Source organism: Fulmarus glacialis, unplaced genomic scaffold, assembly GCF_000690835.1.
Source record: "Fulmarus glacialis isolate BGI_N327 unplaced genomic scaffold, ASM69083v1 scaffold31287, whole genome shotgun sequence".
Classification (NCBI taxonomy): Eukaryota; Metazoa; Chordata; class Aves; order Procellariiformes; family Procellariidae; genus Fulmarus; species Fulmarus glacialis.
Window position 1 is genome coordinate 60,706 of NW_009224449.1, and position 18,924 is coordinate 79,629.

Genomic DNA, 18,924 nt, shown 5'->3' on the forward strand with positions numbered 1-18,924 from the left:
CTATCCTTTGAACTGGAAGGCCAGAGAAAAGAGTCAGGTTTCTATGTGTATTAAGGCACATACTGAATTTACCTCAACACACGTGTCTGGTTTGCTCAGGGAGTGTCAACTTCAGTGGTGCCACCAGGCTGCTGAAGAGATACAGCGAAGGAACAAAGACAGACTTTCTGGTGACAGCCGCGCAGCACAGCAATCGGGACTGCACCATGCAAGCTGCTCCGCAATGCCTCAGAGAGTCCCCGGTGCACTACAGTGCTATCTCAGCTTGTTGCAGAATTACAGCAGCTTCTCAGGCTGATTTGCTGGCTTTTCCCTTTGCCAGGCCACCAATATCGCATCTGTTTTCCTTCACTCGGGTGAATATGTCATTGCTTATCAGACCCAGAAGTCCCTATCTGCTACCAGAGGGTGGTACTACACGTGCAGGAGAGGGTGGATTTAGAAATGAAGGCAAGTAGTGATGATGTACGAGTGACCTGGAGGTGGGCTTTCCAAGAGAATCCATGCATGGGCACAATCTCCAGATTCACTCAGCAGAGTGCTCGGCAATGGCCAGCAGGTCTTATTCTGCCTCAGTCAAGTATGTTTAAGAACATTACCCAGTATTTCCTGAGGGATTACAATGGACGGCTACCAAAGAGAAACTACTTGGAGACAAGGGGATGCTTTATCAGCCATACTGGAAGAAGTTGGGGAACACAGACACATATTGCATAGTCAGCTTCAGGAGCACAGCTGGAATTCAGATGTACTTGACACAGCTTAGCAGCATTTCCAAAGGAGGGATTATGTGCTATTTCCTTTGGAGGTAGCTACTGTAGCCTGGGACAAGATCACGGCTGTTATGGAACGGGCACCCCACTGGGGATGCTGAGCACTCATTGCTTTTTCATTAAGGCAGCCTCTCCACGGAGACCCACCACACCTTAAAAAGTGATCATACAAAAAGCAAACAGAATAGTCCTCCAGAAACCCCCCTCACCCACAACATACAAGAAAAGCTGACTCCCGTGAGCTACAGAAAAGACAGCATTACTGCATATGGGAGCGTGTGTTTATACATCAGTGTTTTCAATACTGCATTGTAACGACAGGCGTGGGGTGTCCTTTCAGAAGAAGGCAGGGTTGGTGTGCTCTATAATACAGCGCTTGCAATGTCGTTTAACAAATCGCAGAGCATCCACAGAGACATCGCAGTCCTGCACATTCAACATCTGCAGGTCAAAACAGTTGGCAGCTACAATCTGCAGGCCCTGCCCAGTAATGCTCTCACATGATTTCAGGCTCAGGCGCTTCAGGTTGAAGCAGTTGAGGGCTAGAAACTCTAGGCCGGTGTCTGAGACCAGAGGGCACTTGCCAATATCTAGCGATTTGAGTTTTGTGCAATTTTTGGCGAGGTACTCCACACCGTGGTCCGTGATGCCCTCGCAGCCCCGCGCGTTGAGGTAGCGCAGTTTGCTGCAGTATTTGGCTATGTAACGGATGCCCACATCTGTGATCCGGCCGCAGTGAGCGATGCTAAGGTATCGGAGGCGCGACTCCAGCTTGGCAATCTCCCGCATGCCGAAGTCACTGACAAAGCGACAGTCACTCACGCTCAGTTCCTTAATAGACGTGCAGTAAATCATCAGGTAGCGGAGACCCTCGTCGGTGATGCGGACACAGCGGCGCAGGTACAGGTGGGTCAGTTGAGTGCAGTGAGCGGCAATGGTGTGCAGTCCTTCGTCCTCCAGGACGAAGCAGTCTGTCATGTCCAAGTAACGAATGGAGATTTGTTTCCCGTGTAAGGGAGACAGCTTGATGGAGGCTTCGCGAGTCAAACTGATGCATGTTACTTTGGAGCAGCCTAAGTGGAAAAACACAGCGAATTTAAGCAAGCCATAAAAAACAAATCACACAGCAAGACCGGAAAGGTAAGCATGAAATTGCGTGTTGGATGTGAAGATATCTTCATGTTGCAAGAGCAGAATCATCCTGACTGACTAGTCTGGATTTGCTGTGATGTGTCCCTACACCAGAGGAAATTATAAACTCCACTGGAGTCAGTGAGGTTGCTTCGGGATTTTGAGCACCAGCAAAGTGACAGACCAATTTTGTCCATATCCCAAATGTAAAATGATGGTCCTAGGTTTATCTAGGGACAGTCTATGATCTGTTACTGCAATATAAACCCAGTGACAATTTGACAAAATGGTACTACATGACAACCAACACAGCTTTTTGATCAGAGGCAGTCTCATTGCTGACTGGCTGAGTTTGTAAACCAACATCAGAGGCTCTTTCACCATCCAACCCCATTATAAAAAAGACAAACCCCACCCACTCACCAAAAAGCATTTGGAGAACAGATGTGAATCCAGCCCCAAGCCTGCAATGTGGGAAGGATGCAAAACTATGGCAAGACTATGTGCTTGCAGAAGGGTGGAGGTTCGGGTAACCTAAGGAGAGTGGGGAGAGTCAGCAGGAGTGAACAGACTGGTAAGGGCATGGGAGGACATGGACAGATGCAGAAAAGGACTGTTTCAAGTGAGAAAGTCCGGCCATGAATGAAGGTAACTAGACTAGAGGAGAAACACCAGACCTTGCAAGGAAAGATAAAGAGCTAGGTGCTCACGGACTTCTCCCATTTTTAACCTCCACTCTGTGCATGGTTGTGAACGAAAGCTTTTTTTGGAAAGTGATGTTTCTGTTGCACTGCAGACTGGCAGTCTCGGGCTCCTGAAGGGAAATTCTTATCTGTGCCAAGTTCAGCTGGGCACATTGCATTAGCATAGCTAGAAACAGCTGCAAGGAAGAAGGGAGGGTCTACCTGATAGTGATCAAGGCCCAACAGATTTAGCCGTAAATGCCTACTCAGACAAATTCTGCAGCTTATGCCTAGAGACGTGCCCTCAGGTAGGGATACAAAGAGCTTTTCTGTATTGCTGAAGCATTGACCAATGGGGATGAAGTTACCCATGAAAAGCCAGAAAAGTTAGGATGACGACCTTAGACTCCACGTATCAGAAATGCTGCACAAATCCTGTAGTCTGGAAGTAAAGAGCATGCCAATGTATGGAGACCACCTTAAAAACTTGAATGACCCAAACCCATACCACTTGATACAACAGGTTCTCATTCAGAGGCTTAGTGGAAGGTATGAATATGCTTCAGTTCTTAAAAACAAAAAGGAAAAAAAAAACCCTTGCGATAATCCAGTGGGCTCACACAAATGCTGTAAGAAGCATGGGATATGGACTTGAAACAGTTTGCCAACTGCAATTAGATTTCTACATTCATCATTTGAATTTGTAGCTGGATTTTTAATTTAGGCTTCAAATTTATTTGAATAGATGCAAATTTTACCTTAGGCCTCACACAGTGAAACAGGCAAATTGTCCACAGGTCATGCAGAAGCTCTGCGACATTGAAGCAAAACACTTTATTCAACGAACAACATCTTCTTAAAACTGAATGCTGCTATTTCCTCTTCAAACTCTGTTGCAGATCTGTCTATCTTATGGTGCGATCTTTGGAAATACGTTTGCCTTCAAATAAGTGCTACATACACACTCAATAAAGCAAAGTGATTTTTCTAAAAGGAAGCAGTACAATACTAATGGTGTAAAAATTTCACCTCTAATATGTTCTTTGGAGTAGGTGATACAAATGCACCACAGGAGTCCCCATCCTTGAGCTCGGATTCCACAGAAGAAGGTGGCACCTAGGCAGAGTTCTGCTGGACCCGACGTAGCTGTCTATTGCTGGGCTATTGCGTTTGCCTGAGGAGGTTGCTGGATTAAGAAGTCAGTCTGCATATTTTACATGCTGAGCAGAATTCAATTTTAAAATCTGGCTAAGAGAGAATGAAGGGTCCACGAGGCCGAGGAGAACATTCTGTCTGAGGATCCAAGAAGGGGGAACGCTTTAATGACCGCAATTAGAAAGTGAATGGGTCAGAAGTCTCACAGCAGGGTTGGAGTCACATACATCAGTGTGTGATCACTGTTTTGACAAGCTCAGCATCACCTTGTCTAGTTACTTTGGCTACACTGTAAAATATTTCATGAGAAGGATATTCAAAATGGTTTCACCAGAAAAAGAGTCCATGTAGATATAGAACTGCCTGATTTTTAAGCAAAATGACAGGTTCCTGGGTCTGCAACAATTTTTCTGTCCTAAATAATAAAAAATGTAAAAACAAAGCTCTTGTAACAGGGTTTTCCATAAAGTAAGTATAACTGATTTTTAAAAGGGAAGAAAAACTTCCAAACAGATTGAAAAAAATGTTGGCTAGCGTGTTAGATAATAACTTGCAGTCAAGCTCAACCAACTTCCAGAGATATCTCAGACCTGCCCACAAAGTGGATGCTGAGAGTGACAGAACTTACATTGTGGAAAACTCTTAAAGTTAATATGAACATCTGGTTTTGACATTAAAGATTTTGGTACGTTATTGCTGCCAAGTAACCATCCCAAGGGGGAAAGGGATTCAACTAGATGTACAACTGTGAACTGGGTTTTAATTAACTAGCTAAAAGTATAGTGTTATCCCCCAGCACATGTACCCAACTTCTCTTGCTCAGTATGAAACCAAACCAGTGAACCACTTCAGTCCTGAGAATTACTTGAGCGTGTAGGTGCAAGCCTTGTCCTCCTAACTACAGGCAGAAGGAGGAGAAAATGGAATCCTGCTTCCAAAACATCCTCCAGAATTACCCGCATCAGAATGAAAAAAGTGGACTCCAAACAAGACCCCGGAGATCAATTATCCTCAATTCATATGCAGGCACATGCAGCAAAAGCCACGTCTGAACCCAAACACCCTGACTTCTGAGAGCATGTTCAAAACCAGGATTTTTCCCTCACCTGCTCCAAAAAGAAAGGACAACTTAGAAAAATGTGAGATTAAAATTACTTTTGTGTCCCACAGATGAGACAAAATTCAAGGAAGATGAGTATTTTACTCACCCTCTACATCCTTTGAACCCAACTAATGAGCTCTTAGGAACAGACATCATCTTCTAGGTCTGAAAGTAACAGGCTTGGGAAAACCACAAATGAAAACAGACCCCAAAAGAACCTATTTCAAGACCTGGTATCATCTTTTCATTTTCCCTGCTTTTGAAAAAGTCACCTTCAGTCTATAGCATATCTATCAGTAGGAGCTGTGGACCAGAGCATCTTCAGCCACCTACAAGCCCTCAGGTGCACTCAGGGTGTCAGCTAACAGACTGGTGTGCCAAGGCAGTTCACCCTTAGCTCAGCAATTCTACTTGTCCTGTCTCTCCAGGCCCAGGTTACTTGAGCCACTCAACTCTCCATACCACCCTAGAGGATGTAGTAAGAAAAGCGTAAATATGCCAGGGATACAGCCAGCCTTCAAAGTGATATGTAGCTCTAGGTCTGAATCACACAGGCACATACATTTTCTCCTGGAGTTGGAGATGCTTCAACCTGAATGTGTGGTTAGCAATCCAGAACTTATGTCAGTATGTACCAACAATAAGTAATTCATATGCAAGGTCACTGCGAATAGACTCCATGGGACAGACTCCCGTGGAGTCCCACAGAGATTCCTTATCACCTGGCAGTTTCAGAGAGCAATCACAAAAAGTCAATATCTGATTTGTTGCTATTTGTTTTGATACTTTCCGTGACATTCTGCCATCCTAGGAATATTAGGTGAAAGAGTTGGATAAATCAGTTAAAAAAAAAAAAGGCAGAAAAAAAGAAAGCAAGTCAGTGTACATCAGATAGGCAGCCTTGGAAAAAACCAGTTTATCTGGGTACCAGTGACTCAATAGCATTGCTTCCTATCCCCACTTTGTCCTGCTTGTTGCCATTAGTACCTCTGCAATGGCAAATCTGGTCCAGTTGATTAATAACAACATTAGACTGATAAAAAGTGAGATCACAAAATAAGTATTGAACATCAAATTTACTTCAGTGCTCTGCTTGGCTACATCCTTCCCATTAAGTGCCAACCTATTTGCAGAGAGGAAATAAATTCTGCGTGGCTGACCTTGGGAAAAAACATCTTGTTTCCCCAGAGCAGGTCTGAGGAGAATTGTCTAAAATTGTCATTTCTGCTGATCTAAACAGCTGCAGTGACACGTTGTAACTGAGTGAAAGGAAAAGCAGAAAGCCACTAAGCAAATATATACACTACTTAAAAAAAAAAAAAGAGTCCAAGCTAGCTAAGTCTTGTTAAAATAGCAATAGAAACAAGGGGACCTTGAAGTTTAGCTAGGAATGAAAATTGATATTTATACCCAGACAAAAGCCTAGCACTGATTCTGAGCTCCTCCTCAAGTCACTTATAAGATTACAGATATATAATTATATATATAAATTATATATATATATATGAAAAAGATAAAACAAATTTTGCTGAAGTAACTAGCCTTCACCATATGATGTAGCACTGACTGCAACATGGGCCCTTGCAAGGGTGCTTTGTGCAAAAATCTATAAAAAGTACTTGTGCTATTTGAACGGGCCGTCTCTGCTAGCTCGTCTCCATTGGAGGAGGCCCAGCCATTCAAGAGGTGCTGCTGGCATTTGGGGCATTGAAATTCTAGCAGTGCCTGTCTCACCAGTACTGTGTTAGGAGACTGGCACTCCTACTTCGAAAGACAACACAGAAAAGGAAAGTGTGCAGTTGTGGGGCCAGGGGTTTGACAAGCATGAGGCTTTTAGAATCAGAGGCAGCCGTATTGAAATATTTCCTGTTACCTGACACATCCAGGTGTTCCAGGTTCGGGCACAGTGACACGACATCAAAGACCGCCTCATTGGAGATGTTGTAACAGCCAGAGACCTCCAGCCTCCTCAGTTCTGGACAGCACTGGGCAATGGTGTACAGTCCTCTGTCTGTGAGCCGCCTGCAGCCACTAACAATTACCGTCTCCAACATGAGACATACGTTGGGTGTATCCTGACAAAGCCTCCGGGTCAGCACTTTAAGAGCCCTGTCTACATTGATTGTCTCGCCGGTCAGGCGAATAGTCCTCCAAAGTCGGGGGTCCCAGGCAAGGTTATACCAGCGGCGGCACACACGGGCACAGCGGCACAGCTGGTTGGTGGGCAGGAAGGAGAATATCTGGACCATGGAGTGGTCGGGCAGCCGGTCTATGTTGGCCTGTTCTTTCTGGTGCTTGGACGCCAGCCGGATGAGAGGATGAGTGAGACGAGTTGGAGGCGGCGAGTGGACCATGGCAACAGTTTCCCCAGTGACTGAGGATGAAGACGTCGACGACCCTCTGCCATTCTGGAAACCAGGTGAATTCGGTGGAAATATTAATGCTGGACTGGGTGTGCTGAGCGTCCGCATGCTCAGGTCGGAGTCTGGAAGACAAAACACACGATTTCAGTAAGCGGTGGGTGGACGCAGAGCTCTCTGTGCAGCGCAGCGTCCCACTAGCCCGTTTGTTAATGGAGCATGATGGGCTTTGGGGTTTGTTGGGGGTAAAGCAGTCATTTTTACCAGTGAGAGTGAGGAAGCACATATTTCAAAATCTATCTTAGGGTATACTCTGAAAACACTGTTCACCTTAGTGTTGGGTACGTGACAGAGACACACCCCTAGCTGTGCTGCCGAAGCATGCTAGCAAAGGAGGGGCTGCAGATCTAAGCCCTGTAACGAAGAGGAGTCAGCAGTGGAAGTCCAGGGATTTCAATTCTTTATACTCTCATCTAAACACTGCAAAAAATGAGTCCATGTGAGTCGCAGGCTTTTTTGACAGAGAATAACTGCCCATAACCTTGGCACTACCTAGGCAAAGTGTGAGCTTTCAGGGGAGGAATACTGTGGTCCTTCGCCTCTCAGCTCCTTCAGCCGTTCAGTGGGAGGCCAAAGAAGAGCGCACAAGGCAAATGCTACTTCCTTCACCAGACCTGGGCAGATGGGAAAAGCACAACTCCGTACACTTATTTTCATTGTGTCATTAAAGTTCAGTTTTCATTCATGCAAGATGGGACTCAGCAGTCCAACCAAGAGCCCAGTGACTAGTTCTTGAAGAGGGGTTGGCTGTGCCTCTTCATGTGCACGCAGAAAGCACTCCTTTCCAAGGGACTAAAGTGAACTTCAGTCGGATTTGAAAAAACAAGCTCAGAAAAGTAAGTGGCGAAGAAACAGCATGCCTGGCAACTTCTTACAGAGCCGTTGCACAACATTTACATGCTCTTTTTGGTCAGGCTAGTTGTCACACTTGAAGCAGTCAACCCAAAAACTCCCACATAAAACAATTTGCTACTTTTTTACCTTCTTTATTTCACTTTACTGGCAAAAGGCAGGCACAAAAATAAAGGGCCTCTACTACTAAGAAAGGTTGCCTTTGCTGTGAGATTATTTCAACTGTTTTCCCTCTGTGTTGACTTTGCTGCCTATAAGTCATTTCCACTCTTGCTTCCAGCTCTCCATGCAAAGCAAGTAAAAGACTGGAAGACAACTAGGATATAATTTTGATAGTCAAGCAAATGCCATGGGCAATACATTTAGAGACCCTGAGATATTTCAGCAGTAAGCTACAGAAGATGCAACCAGTGTATGAGAGATGAATGCTGCTGCTGAGCACACTCCTTCCATCTCCGACCTCTCAGTACTGATCTCAACAGAAATTCTTTATGAAGGAAAGCACTATCCAGAGATGAATACAGGAACCACAATTTAGTGCCCAGTAGAATAACAAATATCATGAATGGGGTAAGAACTGTGGTTTTAGAGCACCAAGCTTTCCTCCACGTCACATCTTCTGCTATCACTTCAGTGTTCAGACATTTCAGGGAAGCGTGCAAAGCCATCTCCTTAAGTAACACCGACCCTACAGTTCTGTGACTGTAACAGCATAGATAAGGACTAAGCAGGGTAGAGCCAGAAATGCATTCAACAAACCTGCCCAAATCTGGGTTTAGGCAGAGTTTTTAAATTAAGTACATTTTAAATGAATTTGATCAGTGTATTACACATGAATTTCCCCATCAAGCTTTTACTTAGCCCAGCACAGGCATGCTCTGATCTCACTAGCTACAACAGCAGCAACCACAGGCCTGCATTTTCACAGCATGTCTGCAAGGGAGAGAGGCACAGCTATTTAGCTGAAGAACCCAAGACACAAAGTCCAGCAGCTTGCCCAAGATCACCTAGTTCAGTTGCAGAGGGATCAAAATCATCATCTCACACTGTGAAGGAAAAACCTACACTACCCAGCTCCTTCCCTCTTCCTCTTCTGTATCTTGTTTTACTTAGATAGAAACTCAGTATTTCAGCAAGTGACAGGAAAAATATTTTCTTCAAGGCTTCTGAGTCTATGCTATGGCTATGTGGACCTAACCCAGGGATTTGTGTATTTTTGAGCAAGAACCATATCTTAATGCAGAGTGGGTTTTGCAGACACTCTGCTCCCCTTTGAGACCTCCTAATACCCTCCTGGCAGCTATTGCAAATAATTGCATCGAGGAGTGTTATTTGGAAAGCGTCTGGTATACTCTGGTACTTTAAAAATGAGATTTACAGCTGGAGAGAAAAAAACCAAAACACCAGCAGCAGCCAGGCTCCTGCAGACAAGCATTGACTCCATAGACCACTTAGGCAACAGTCCCCTAGATTAATTTTTGCAAGGACTTACCATATGTTTGACCTCCCTCACATTACCACCAAAACCAACGACAGTGCCTGAAGTTAAACATGTGCAGAAGATGTGGCAGACTTGGAGCCTTTCCTTTTTGCTCTTTTCTTGAGATTTTCAGACAAGGATCCTTCTAATATAAAAGAATACAAGTTTTTTCAACTGCTGGATCTATCTTCCACTACTACATGTATTTGGCATTGTGAATTCCTTTCCTTTCCTTTTGCCTTTTCATTTGCTTTAGGCTTTTTGTTTGCTTGGTTGTTTGCTTGTTTTTTACACAAACCAGCACAAAAAGGGAAAACAAAATGATACAAATACAAATAAAAACCACAGAACAAACACTTGTTTCTACACTGCAAAATAGGTGGAACCAAAATCAAAAGCAAAAAGTTTCATTTTTTAACATCTGCTATAAACAATTTTTAGTACTGCTGGAGTGATTACTTCCTGTAAGACAGTCTCCCACCATATTTTGAAAACAAATATTTTTAGTCAGTTATTGTTGAAAACACCTAAAAATCTCTGCAAGGTTACATTCTTCCCTATTCTCCGTTCCTACTTAAGTATAAAAAAGCATTTAACACTCCATGATTCTCCCCCCCTCCCCTGGTGATCAAAGCACCAAGCTAATATGGCTATCTCCACTCTTTTTGGATCAAAAGTGGCATTCCTTCATCACTCCTGGGCACTCTGTGAATAATCAATACCTTAGACATTCTGGGTGTGTAATGAATTACCAAAATGTGGGTTTTAACTTAGACCTAGAGCTAAAAAAGGTTTGACCTCTGTTTTATGGGTATGCTCCGTGCTTGCTTTGTGCTCTCTTAATTCTCTCATTAGTATAGCAGTTCCAGATGTGCATCCTGTATTTCCTTTACCTTCAACCCTGAAGGTGCGTCATGTGAAATTTGCTCCCTCCACCGTCAGGGCATGGACTTCTAGACAGACACATACACACGCATACGCAGGCACCCTGCCTCCCCACCCCAAAGTATTTTGGAAAAAGACTGTAGTGTTGTTGTTATGTTTAAACAAGAGAGTTGAGAGAGCATTACTGGTCTGCGGAGCCCGTAATGCAATATGCTCTCAGACAGGAATTTTGCTGGTAGCTCAGCTGAGCTCTGTACGGAGGTATTCCCACTTACTGTTCGTTGTACACCCCTAAGGGGAAAAGAAAAAAATAGCAGGTGAGTCCCGGAGCTTTTTGCCAGTAAAAACTTGGAAAGATTTTTGCTAGCATTTAAAGCTTCAGCAAAACACTTGGTCCACTGTACATTTTCCAGGCTTCTCAGGTATTGTTGGGAGGGCCTTCCTATAGCACTGTCTGAACCTCTAAGGGTTTCCTTCAAATTTTGTTCTTCACCATTTACTGAGTGCTAGCGAACAGGCTGAGCCGGTCTGAGACAGGGCAACTTAATGACAGTGTGACATTAATAAACACAACCCTGCAAGTGCAAATGAAGTTACTGACTGCAGTTCTCAATATACATCAATATACACACACATGGCCTATACAAGCATTTCTTTTCCCAAAAACCCCAATTGTTTACAAGCCTGAAATGCAGCTTTACATTTTGGTAACCTTAGAAAGTAAAAAACAAATTACAAAGCAGCACTGTGCTTCCCTCCCTATTTTTGCCCCTTTTGCCCCTTTCCCTCCCTGATTACCAATCTTCTGTGCAAGATGCTTTTTATTAAAGCTTTTCTTGGGCCCTGAAAATTGTTTGTTGATGTAAGAGAAAATTTCTTAACAATCTTTAAAGAAATCTCAAAAGATGCGTGCCAGAAACAGAACTATAAAAGCTGACACAGAGGGAGAAAATGCACTGGAGGGAGTTTTCTTATTCCATTAGGAATCTGGTTTATTTCAAAGGATTTTTTTCCCCCCAGTTTGTTTCCCAATTAATACATACATCTGGGAAAAAGAGCCTTTAAATATGTATGATTTGAATCAAGATCTAGTCTCTGTTCCTTCTGGCATTGACAACAATATGCAGAACCAGAGAGAGAAAACAATGTTGTGTTTTTGTTAGTCCAGCGATGCACACTAACACGGGACACTTGATGTCCGGACCCCAGCATGGGCTTTTTAAGATTGAACCATTTTCCATGCTTAAAACGTGACTCCATTCAACCGCACCTTCCACTACAGTATTGTGGGTGTGCCTTTTTTAAAGTGAATCTTATACCAAGCTCCTCAAGTTAACAAAATTAAAATGAAAATTTAGCTAAATATCAATCAAACTTCAGAATCTTAACTGACAACAAAAAAGGATCGTTTGTGTTGATCTGTTGTCACCACTGAGGTTTTTAGCAAAACTAAGGCAAGAATTAAACCAAACTATGTTCAGGCTTTGGAAAGTCAGTATAGCTGAGAAAAATAAAAAGCAATTGGCATTTTTGTCAAAATGTTAGATGCAAAATAATGTGCGCAAGAAGCACTTAGACATAGTACAGAAACATCACTTACTTAGCATCTCTTCAATAACAGTGTTGCATAGGTATTACATATTTTACTAAGTGCAATGTGGGTATAGACTTCACATTTTTACCATGATACCATCAACTTCATGCATGCCAAGGAAGTACTCCTTTTACAGACACTGGGGAAATTGGGACATTAATGGTTGTAGCAGCTATGGTCTACGGTGCAAAGGGGAATAGAAGCAGCTGACAGGCTTCTACAGGGGCAACATCGTGGGCTGATTCAAAGAGAGACTTGTGAATTTGACAGGCGGATGTCAAATATGGCTGTGTGCCCTTAGAGGAGATTAGGAAAAGGAGTTAGCTAGGACAGCAGGCTACAACAGGGCCATTTGCTTTCTAAGGCCCTGGGCACGGACAAAGTCCCAGAAAAAGTGATACCTACAAAAGAGCATCTTGCACGTCGCAAACATCCTCAGGCATTTCTCTCAGGCTAAGTTACCCTACTGACCTCGGTTCCTCCCAGCTCCAGGAAGCTGGGAGGAATCGGAGAGCCTGTGATAGCAAAGAGGCAGCTGGAACAAAACTCACCGTGCAAACTTGCGCAGGGCTGCAATGGTCAAGTATGCCAGAGGGAAAGGGTTGCTCGGAGGAGATACCTATATGATTTTCCAACCTTTTACAATCAAGAACGTACAGAATGAGAAACAGAGTTGGACGAGCTATCTCATCTCTCTCCAAGTACACTTAAACCATCTCCGATGTGCATGTCTGCCCTGTTCTTAATTTCCAGGGACAGCTCACTGAAGTGCCTGTTCCAGTGTTGTCACCGTATCAAGTTTCTAAGTTTTTCCTCTTACCCAACTCATACAAGAAGCTGTTTCTTGCCCCTCTCCTAGTGATTGCGAAGAACGAGAGGTCTCCACTCTTCCTGCAAGGATTTCTCACGTCCATTTGCTCAAACTTCAGCCCTTTCTTCCTAGTCACATCACTAATATTCCGATTTTGTCCAATTTGCATGTATTTCTCCTAAAGCACAGCGCTCCAAACTGAGCACCTCACACTACCATACCTCACCAGCAACGCCTGAAGTGGACTCCTTCCCACCTATATTTCATGGAAACCACGTTGTCAACCTCCCAGACTTCAACAGTCTCAGCAGGATGATGCATTCAGTACATGGTTCAACGTATTGGCCAGATTCCCATGTGCCATACAGCTGCCTGGCCATTTATTTTCTTCATCCATGTTTATATAATCTATTAATCTTCCCCACACCTGTCTCCTTAGAGAGTGCTATGTTTTCTCTCTCCTAATCTTCTGTTTTTTTCAAGAGCATTTTGAGTACTGAGCAACCTTCTCAAATTGTACTCATTTTCAGTTTTCCAAATATACTGCAGGTCCAGTGCCATAAATTTTAGCCCATTCCTCTGTATATTGGTAGTTTTGTGTCTTAATTCAATTCAAACAGATGGCTTCTGCAGAGGGATGGAAAAATTTAGCAGCCTAATAACGAATACTGTAGGGTATAGCGGAGCAGATCCCTAAAGGGTCCTTCTTGAAACATCATCACAATTGACAAATACTCAGTGATAACTATGCAATATACTATATCCTTCAGTGGCCACCTTATGATGATTTCATTTAGTCTGTATTTCACCGGCTTTCACCGATTCCAACACAGACACGCAAAAGTCTAAATAAACCTGAGATAGGTTACAGGTACTGTTTCCCTCTCAGCAGACAATTTATTCTTACCGACACAGAAAATCAGATTGAAAACTTAAGAAGAGTAAGGTCAAGGGAACAAAAACACTTCAGCAAAGATGTAAACTTATTTCTTATCCTGTGAGATCTTGTAGGTCGTGCAACTCCCTTTTTGAGAGCAAAGACCTGCGACAAAGCTTGATTTTTCAGTGTGAGAATGAGCAGCTCATGAAGTAATCACATCCACATGCTCCTGGAAGGAACGGTTCCACAGAACTCAAAATAACCTTTTATAGTTTTTAAAAACGTCCCATAGAATGTAATAGGAAACTGTACCTATTGTACAAGACTAGAGACTTTGTTACGAGACCATATAGAAGGGGGATATGTTAACTTAAGTTTGAAGCCATTTCATAGTAGTTTCTGTGTGACATTTTACACCTTGGATTATACTGGTGTAACTTTCCTGTGATGTTGAGATCCAGTTTTCTTTAGTCTATAAACTCCTCCACATACATTTGGAGACCTGATCTTGCATTCCTGGCATAGTCACACTTGATGCTTAAAGTCAAACAGCACTGCAAGTGAAGTAATCGTTATAGTTTTATTAAGCAAATAACTCTTCCTTACAATGTATTTGTCAAAAGCTGGAACTAATTTCCCCCCAACTGACTTTGTCCCCTGCCACTTGGCAAGAATTAATTTTATCCCCATATTTTTGAACAGAGCTAAAAATATGAAGACTGAGGGGAAAAAAAGAAAAAAGTAATCAACCTATGAATTTATGAAGTCAGAGCATCTTAACTTTGCCTTCAGTCCACTGATAATACTAGCACACCAGTTCTGAGAAAAGGGTTTGTCAGTGCATCACTGCTGGGAAATTCCATAGAGATAGATGGGATGGTGCATTTTTTCCATGTTCAGTAAATATCTAACCCCAAAATGAATTCCATACACTCTTAAGTACAAGCTCTTCTTAAACCCCTTGAGGTCAGATGGTCTCCCAGCTCCTTGTGGTATGCCAGGGAGCTTCTCCAGCTGAGCTAGTTTATGTCTACATCAGCAGCCCAGAAAGAGGAGATCTGTGGAGCAAAACTGTTACTGCTGAGAACCTGACATCCACAGGCCTAGGAAGTGGGTGTTAGCTTTCGGACAATGTCTAATTACATCCACAAAACTGAATGCTCACTAGGGGTTGCCTCTGGTGCTTTAAGTGTCCTGCCAGAACATATTTTTTGCTTTAGTTTCACCTGAAAGTAATTGGGTTCATACACCTTGTGGTGGTAACTAAAGCATGGTAAGCAGGGACTAAGGGGAGAGTAATTTCAAAAGTGAGCTTCAGATCTGAACAAAAATGCTAGTGTAGATGAACCCACTGGCCAGAGAAGAACACCCCATCCACCTCCTCCAAACCCTGAGTTACCACCTCCCAACCTAACCCGTACCATGTAGAGGAGAAGCATCCTGTGCCCCGCTGGTTTCTCAAGACTGGATTACCAATGGACAGGACATGTTGCATTTCATTGTCCCCCATTTACCACACCTATGGGGATCCAGTCCTTTGCTGTTCAATGCATTGCTTTGAAATGTGAAAACCAATTGTGGTTAAAATGAAAATAAGCATTTACAAGATGCTAATATATAAGCATCTTTTACATACTTCTGTATAAAGGTTTAAGATAAATAAGACACCAAAAAGATAGCAAGGTTGCTTAATTTCAAAGTCATACTAAAAAGCCTGCCTCTCTCTCTTTCCATCTGACAAGCTGTTAGAAAGTCTTAATTAACCCAGGAACTCCATCCTGGTGAATACAAAAAACCTTCCCAATTCTTCCAGAGAACGACTTCGTTTAGTGAAACAGGCTTACAACTATGCCCTGCCTTTTCTTCGAGTTACTCTGACATACTCCAAGGTCAAAATTTTGTCAGGTAAAACGCTTTCCTGCCTGACTAGGCAACATTTACACTTCTGTGTTCCATTTTTTAATGTATTGATCTTCATTTTTCATTTAAAACCCACCTTACATAAATATAGGCAAGATGAGTGCACATTGCTTAATACTGGCTCTCAAGCTATACATATGTGGCCAGAATCAGTCACTTAAAGTGACACTGAGCTGGGGCAAATACATCATACTCTGTCTTTGAATGATAGGCTGACATGAAGTTTCTGTTGATGGAAATGTATCCTTGCAATTTATATAGAAAACTGGAACAAATGCCTAATGGATCCCAACTTCAAAATACAGAAATCCAGGCAGCTGGTCCAGTCAGGTGTAGCTGTTCCACTATTTTACCTCTCAAAAATGGAAGAATTTGAAATAAAAGATGTATCAGTTTACATTATTATAGAACTTCAAGATAAGTTGCTGAACATAAATTTATGGGAGGGAAACATTTTCAAAATCTCCAGTTGTTAATGTGGATCAAAACCAAGAGGACCTACAGAACACTGAAATGTAGTTCTGGTAGATGTGAATTGCTCTAAACAGAAAATAATATACAAAGTAGAGGAATGCTTGCCTCTGGGGAAAGCTGAGAATATAATCCCTTTGTTGTGTAATCAAGATGACTTGCATCCAGTTGGTAGCATATTCTACAGCAGACAAATAATTCCCCCAAGAATGACAGTTTCCAACATATTCACCAAAAGTGAATTATTCGTGTAAAAGAACATTGTTTTTCATAATCAAATACTGGCATTTTAATAGCGCACAAGTCTCAGAAATGGCTGACTTTCAAATTAACAGGGGATCCAGGATTTGACCTCCAAAACTGGAGAAATAAATGCTAAGCAATAGGCTAAGCAGAAAAGGGAAGAGTAGCAAGAGGTTTAAAGCCACAAAGTTGTGCTCCTTTCTTAACACTCAAGTTTAGGTGCTAAAGAATCATTAAATCAATGTAATTTAAAAATTAGTCCAAATTACAAATTTAAAAAATAGTCCAAATATCCTTCCTAAAATAAATTCAGGCTTTGTAAACATAAGCTTTGCTGATAATCTGGGAAGAGACAACCCTCCAAGTTATGGGACAGAGTTGTACAGAGCACAAGAAGAGGCCTCTAGATTAAAAAAAAAAACACCCAAAACCAAATGAGAAAGTAAAGCCAATCCCAACTCAGCTTGGTTCAGCCCAGCTCCTTCTGGATTGTCCTGTGAGATACCTGCAAGTGCCCACGGGGTGTCCCAGCTGAGGAGTCGTACGCCAAAGCAGATGACGTATCCCTATTCCAGCTAAGTTCTCAGTAAGGGAGTGATAATAAACAACAGCAAAAAATGCTGCTAATAGAAAAGAGAACACAACCCTTTTCTGTAAAAACCGCTCAGTTAGTTACCAAGTCATTGCTCACTCCAGGTTGAGCAAGGTGAGCTCTTTTCAGTCCTGTAGGAGAATTACCCTGAGGTAAGAGTTGTCCAGGCTTTACAAATCATCACAAGTGTTTATTCCCAGACTAATGCTTTTGCAGACTAGGAGGGACTCCATCAAGAGCCCTGCCTGGGTCTGTAGCATGGCCACGGATTACAGAAAATCAGCAGAATTTTGCAAAGCGTAACTGAAGGCCGACCTGCAACACCTGCTCCCGATCAGCTCAGATCCATTTACACTTCAGTTTCCAAAATTTATTTTCTTTCCCAGGAGTGAGATTCCTTCAAAAGCACCTGCTAGCATCCTGGCAAGCATTCTCTTGTTTTGCAGGCAAATACCTCATTTCTAGGGTTGCATCCCTCCTCCCTTTTGACATGTGGCCAAACTGAGAAAGCAAAGCTGGTCTCCAGGGATGGAGAATGGTAGAAAGGAATGGTAGAAAACTTCACTCAATCCACAGTTTTACATTTCTTTCAAATCCACAATGCTACCACTGTGCTTACAGACAAAGGAATAAATTCAGCAAAGAGTTGGCCAAAGCCAGTTCCCCAATGAATCACCTCTGGGACCTGGGTGAGAGGAACACTCTGGAGGGCATGAAAGAAAAGAAAAGTAGGTCTCCAAAGCAGAAACCCAGGACACCAGCACAATCTAACTTATCCAACACCTCTCTAACAAAGATACATAAACTGAGGATTTTTCACAATGAACACTTCAGGTTATAAGAGCCCTGGGGTGACAGTCAGCAGTCCCCTCTTCTGTTACAAACACACACAATATTCATACAACGATGCACCGAGCAAGCGCATAGTGCTTATTCAGAACCACAAGGATTAAAATTTTGTTTATGGGAAAATCAGGAGTTAAGCTGGGAAAGAGACATGGCCACTGGCAGCTTTCTCCTACTAGAAAATGTAATTGGCTCAAGCCCAAGTGCACTAAGTTACGTGGATTCCTGACCACCAGTGTGAAGCAGCCCCAGACTGTGGCAAAACAGATGGTACTTACAACTGCAAAAGCAGTGCATTAGCCATCCTCTAAAACCCAGCCCTGCCATCTGAGGTCCCGCTTGCTGTGTCTGTGACTTGTGATGTATAAATTGCAGATTGCTATTTATACGCAGTAGCATATGGTACTTCGACATTTGAGGAGTATCAGATGTACATACATGCAAGTAAATCAAGAATTCAGCACACTGTATTTATGGCAACTTCAATAACTACCCAGTCTACTGAAAGCCATGATAAATAATTGCCTCATTGTGCATAAAATATTAACTGACTGTAATTATTCTTTTTCAATTCATTGTGAGTTGAATTTACTGAAATGAGATAAACAAAATCATTCACCGATTGTTTTTATGTCATTTTGATTTCCTTGAATCAAAATCAAAATGCGGAAAAAGAAAATGTGATGTTTATATCTACACAATCGCTGAAAGAGTTATTATTCAAAGCAAGAACTCTGGCATTATCTAAATCCTTCGGCCTCTTATTTTTCATGTTAACCTAACCTAATTATATTAAACACCGTCACTGATTTCTAGCTCTGACAGTGGGATCGAATGCACCGTCAGCAAGTTTGCAGGCGACAGCAAGCTGAGTGGTGCGGTTGACACGCCTGAGAGATGGGATGCCATCCAGAGGGACCTGGACAAGGTCGAGAAGTGGGCCCGTGTGAACCTTATGAGGTTCAACAAGGCCAAGTACAGGGTCCTGCACCTGGGTCAGGGCAACCCCTGTATCAATACAGGCTGGAGGATGAAGGGATTGAGAGCTGCCCTGCCAAGAAGAACTTGGGGGTACTGCTGGATGAA

General features: G+C 42.8%; 1 protein-coding gene across 1 annotated transcript; it reads right to left on the reverse strand.

Annotated features, from left to right (window-relative positions):
- Window positions 1-1,109: 1,109 nt before the first annotated feature.
- On the reverse strand, window positions 1,110-7,324 carry FBXL7 (F-box and leucine-rich repeat protein 7). The gene is made up of 2 exons (XM_009582155.1): window positions 6,718-7,324; window positions 1,110-1,846 (listed from the first exon to the last, which is right to left on the reverse strand). The coding sequence occupies exons 1-2, from the start codon at window positions 7,313-7,315 to the stop codon at window positions 1,110-1,112; spliced, it is 1,335 nt and encodes a 444-aa protein (XP_009580450.1). The 5' UTR covers window positions 7,316-7,324.
- Between the last annotated feature and the right edge of the window lie 11,600 nt (window positions 7,325-18,924).

Coding starts and splice junctions, on each gene's coding strand:
- FBXL7 (XM_009582155.1), bottom strand. CDS start 7,315: ATGCGGACGCTCAGCACACCCAGTCCAGCATTAATATTTCCACCGAAT. Junction 1,847..6,717: donor GGAACACCTGGATGTGTCAG/GTAACAGGAAAT, acceptor TTTTCCACTTAG/GCTGCTCCAAAGTAACATGC.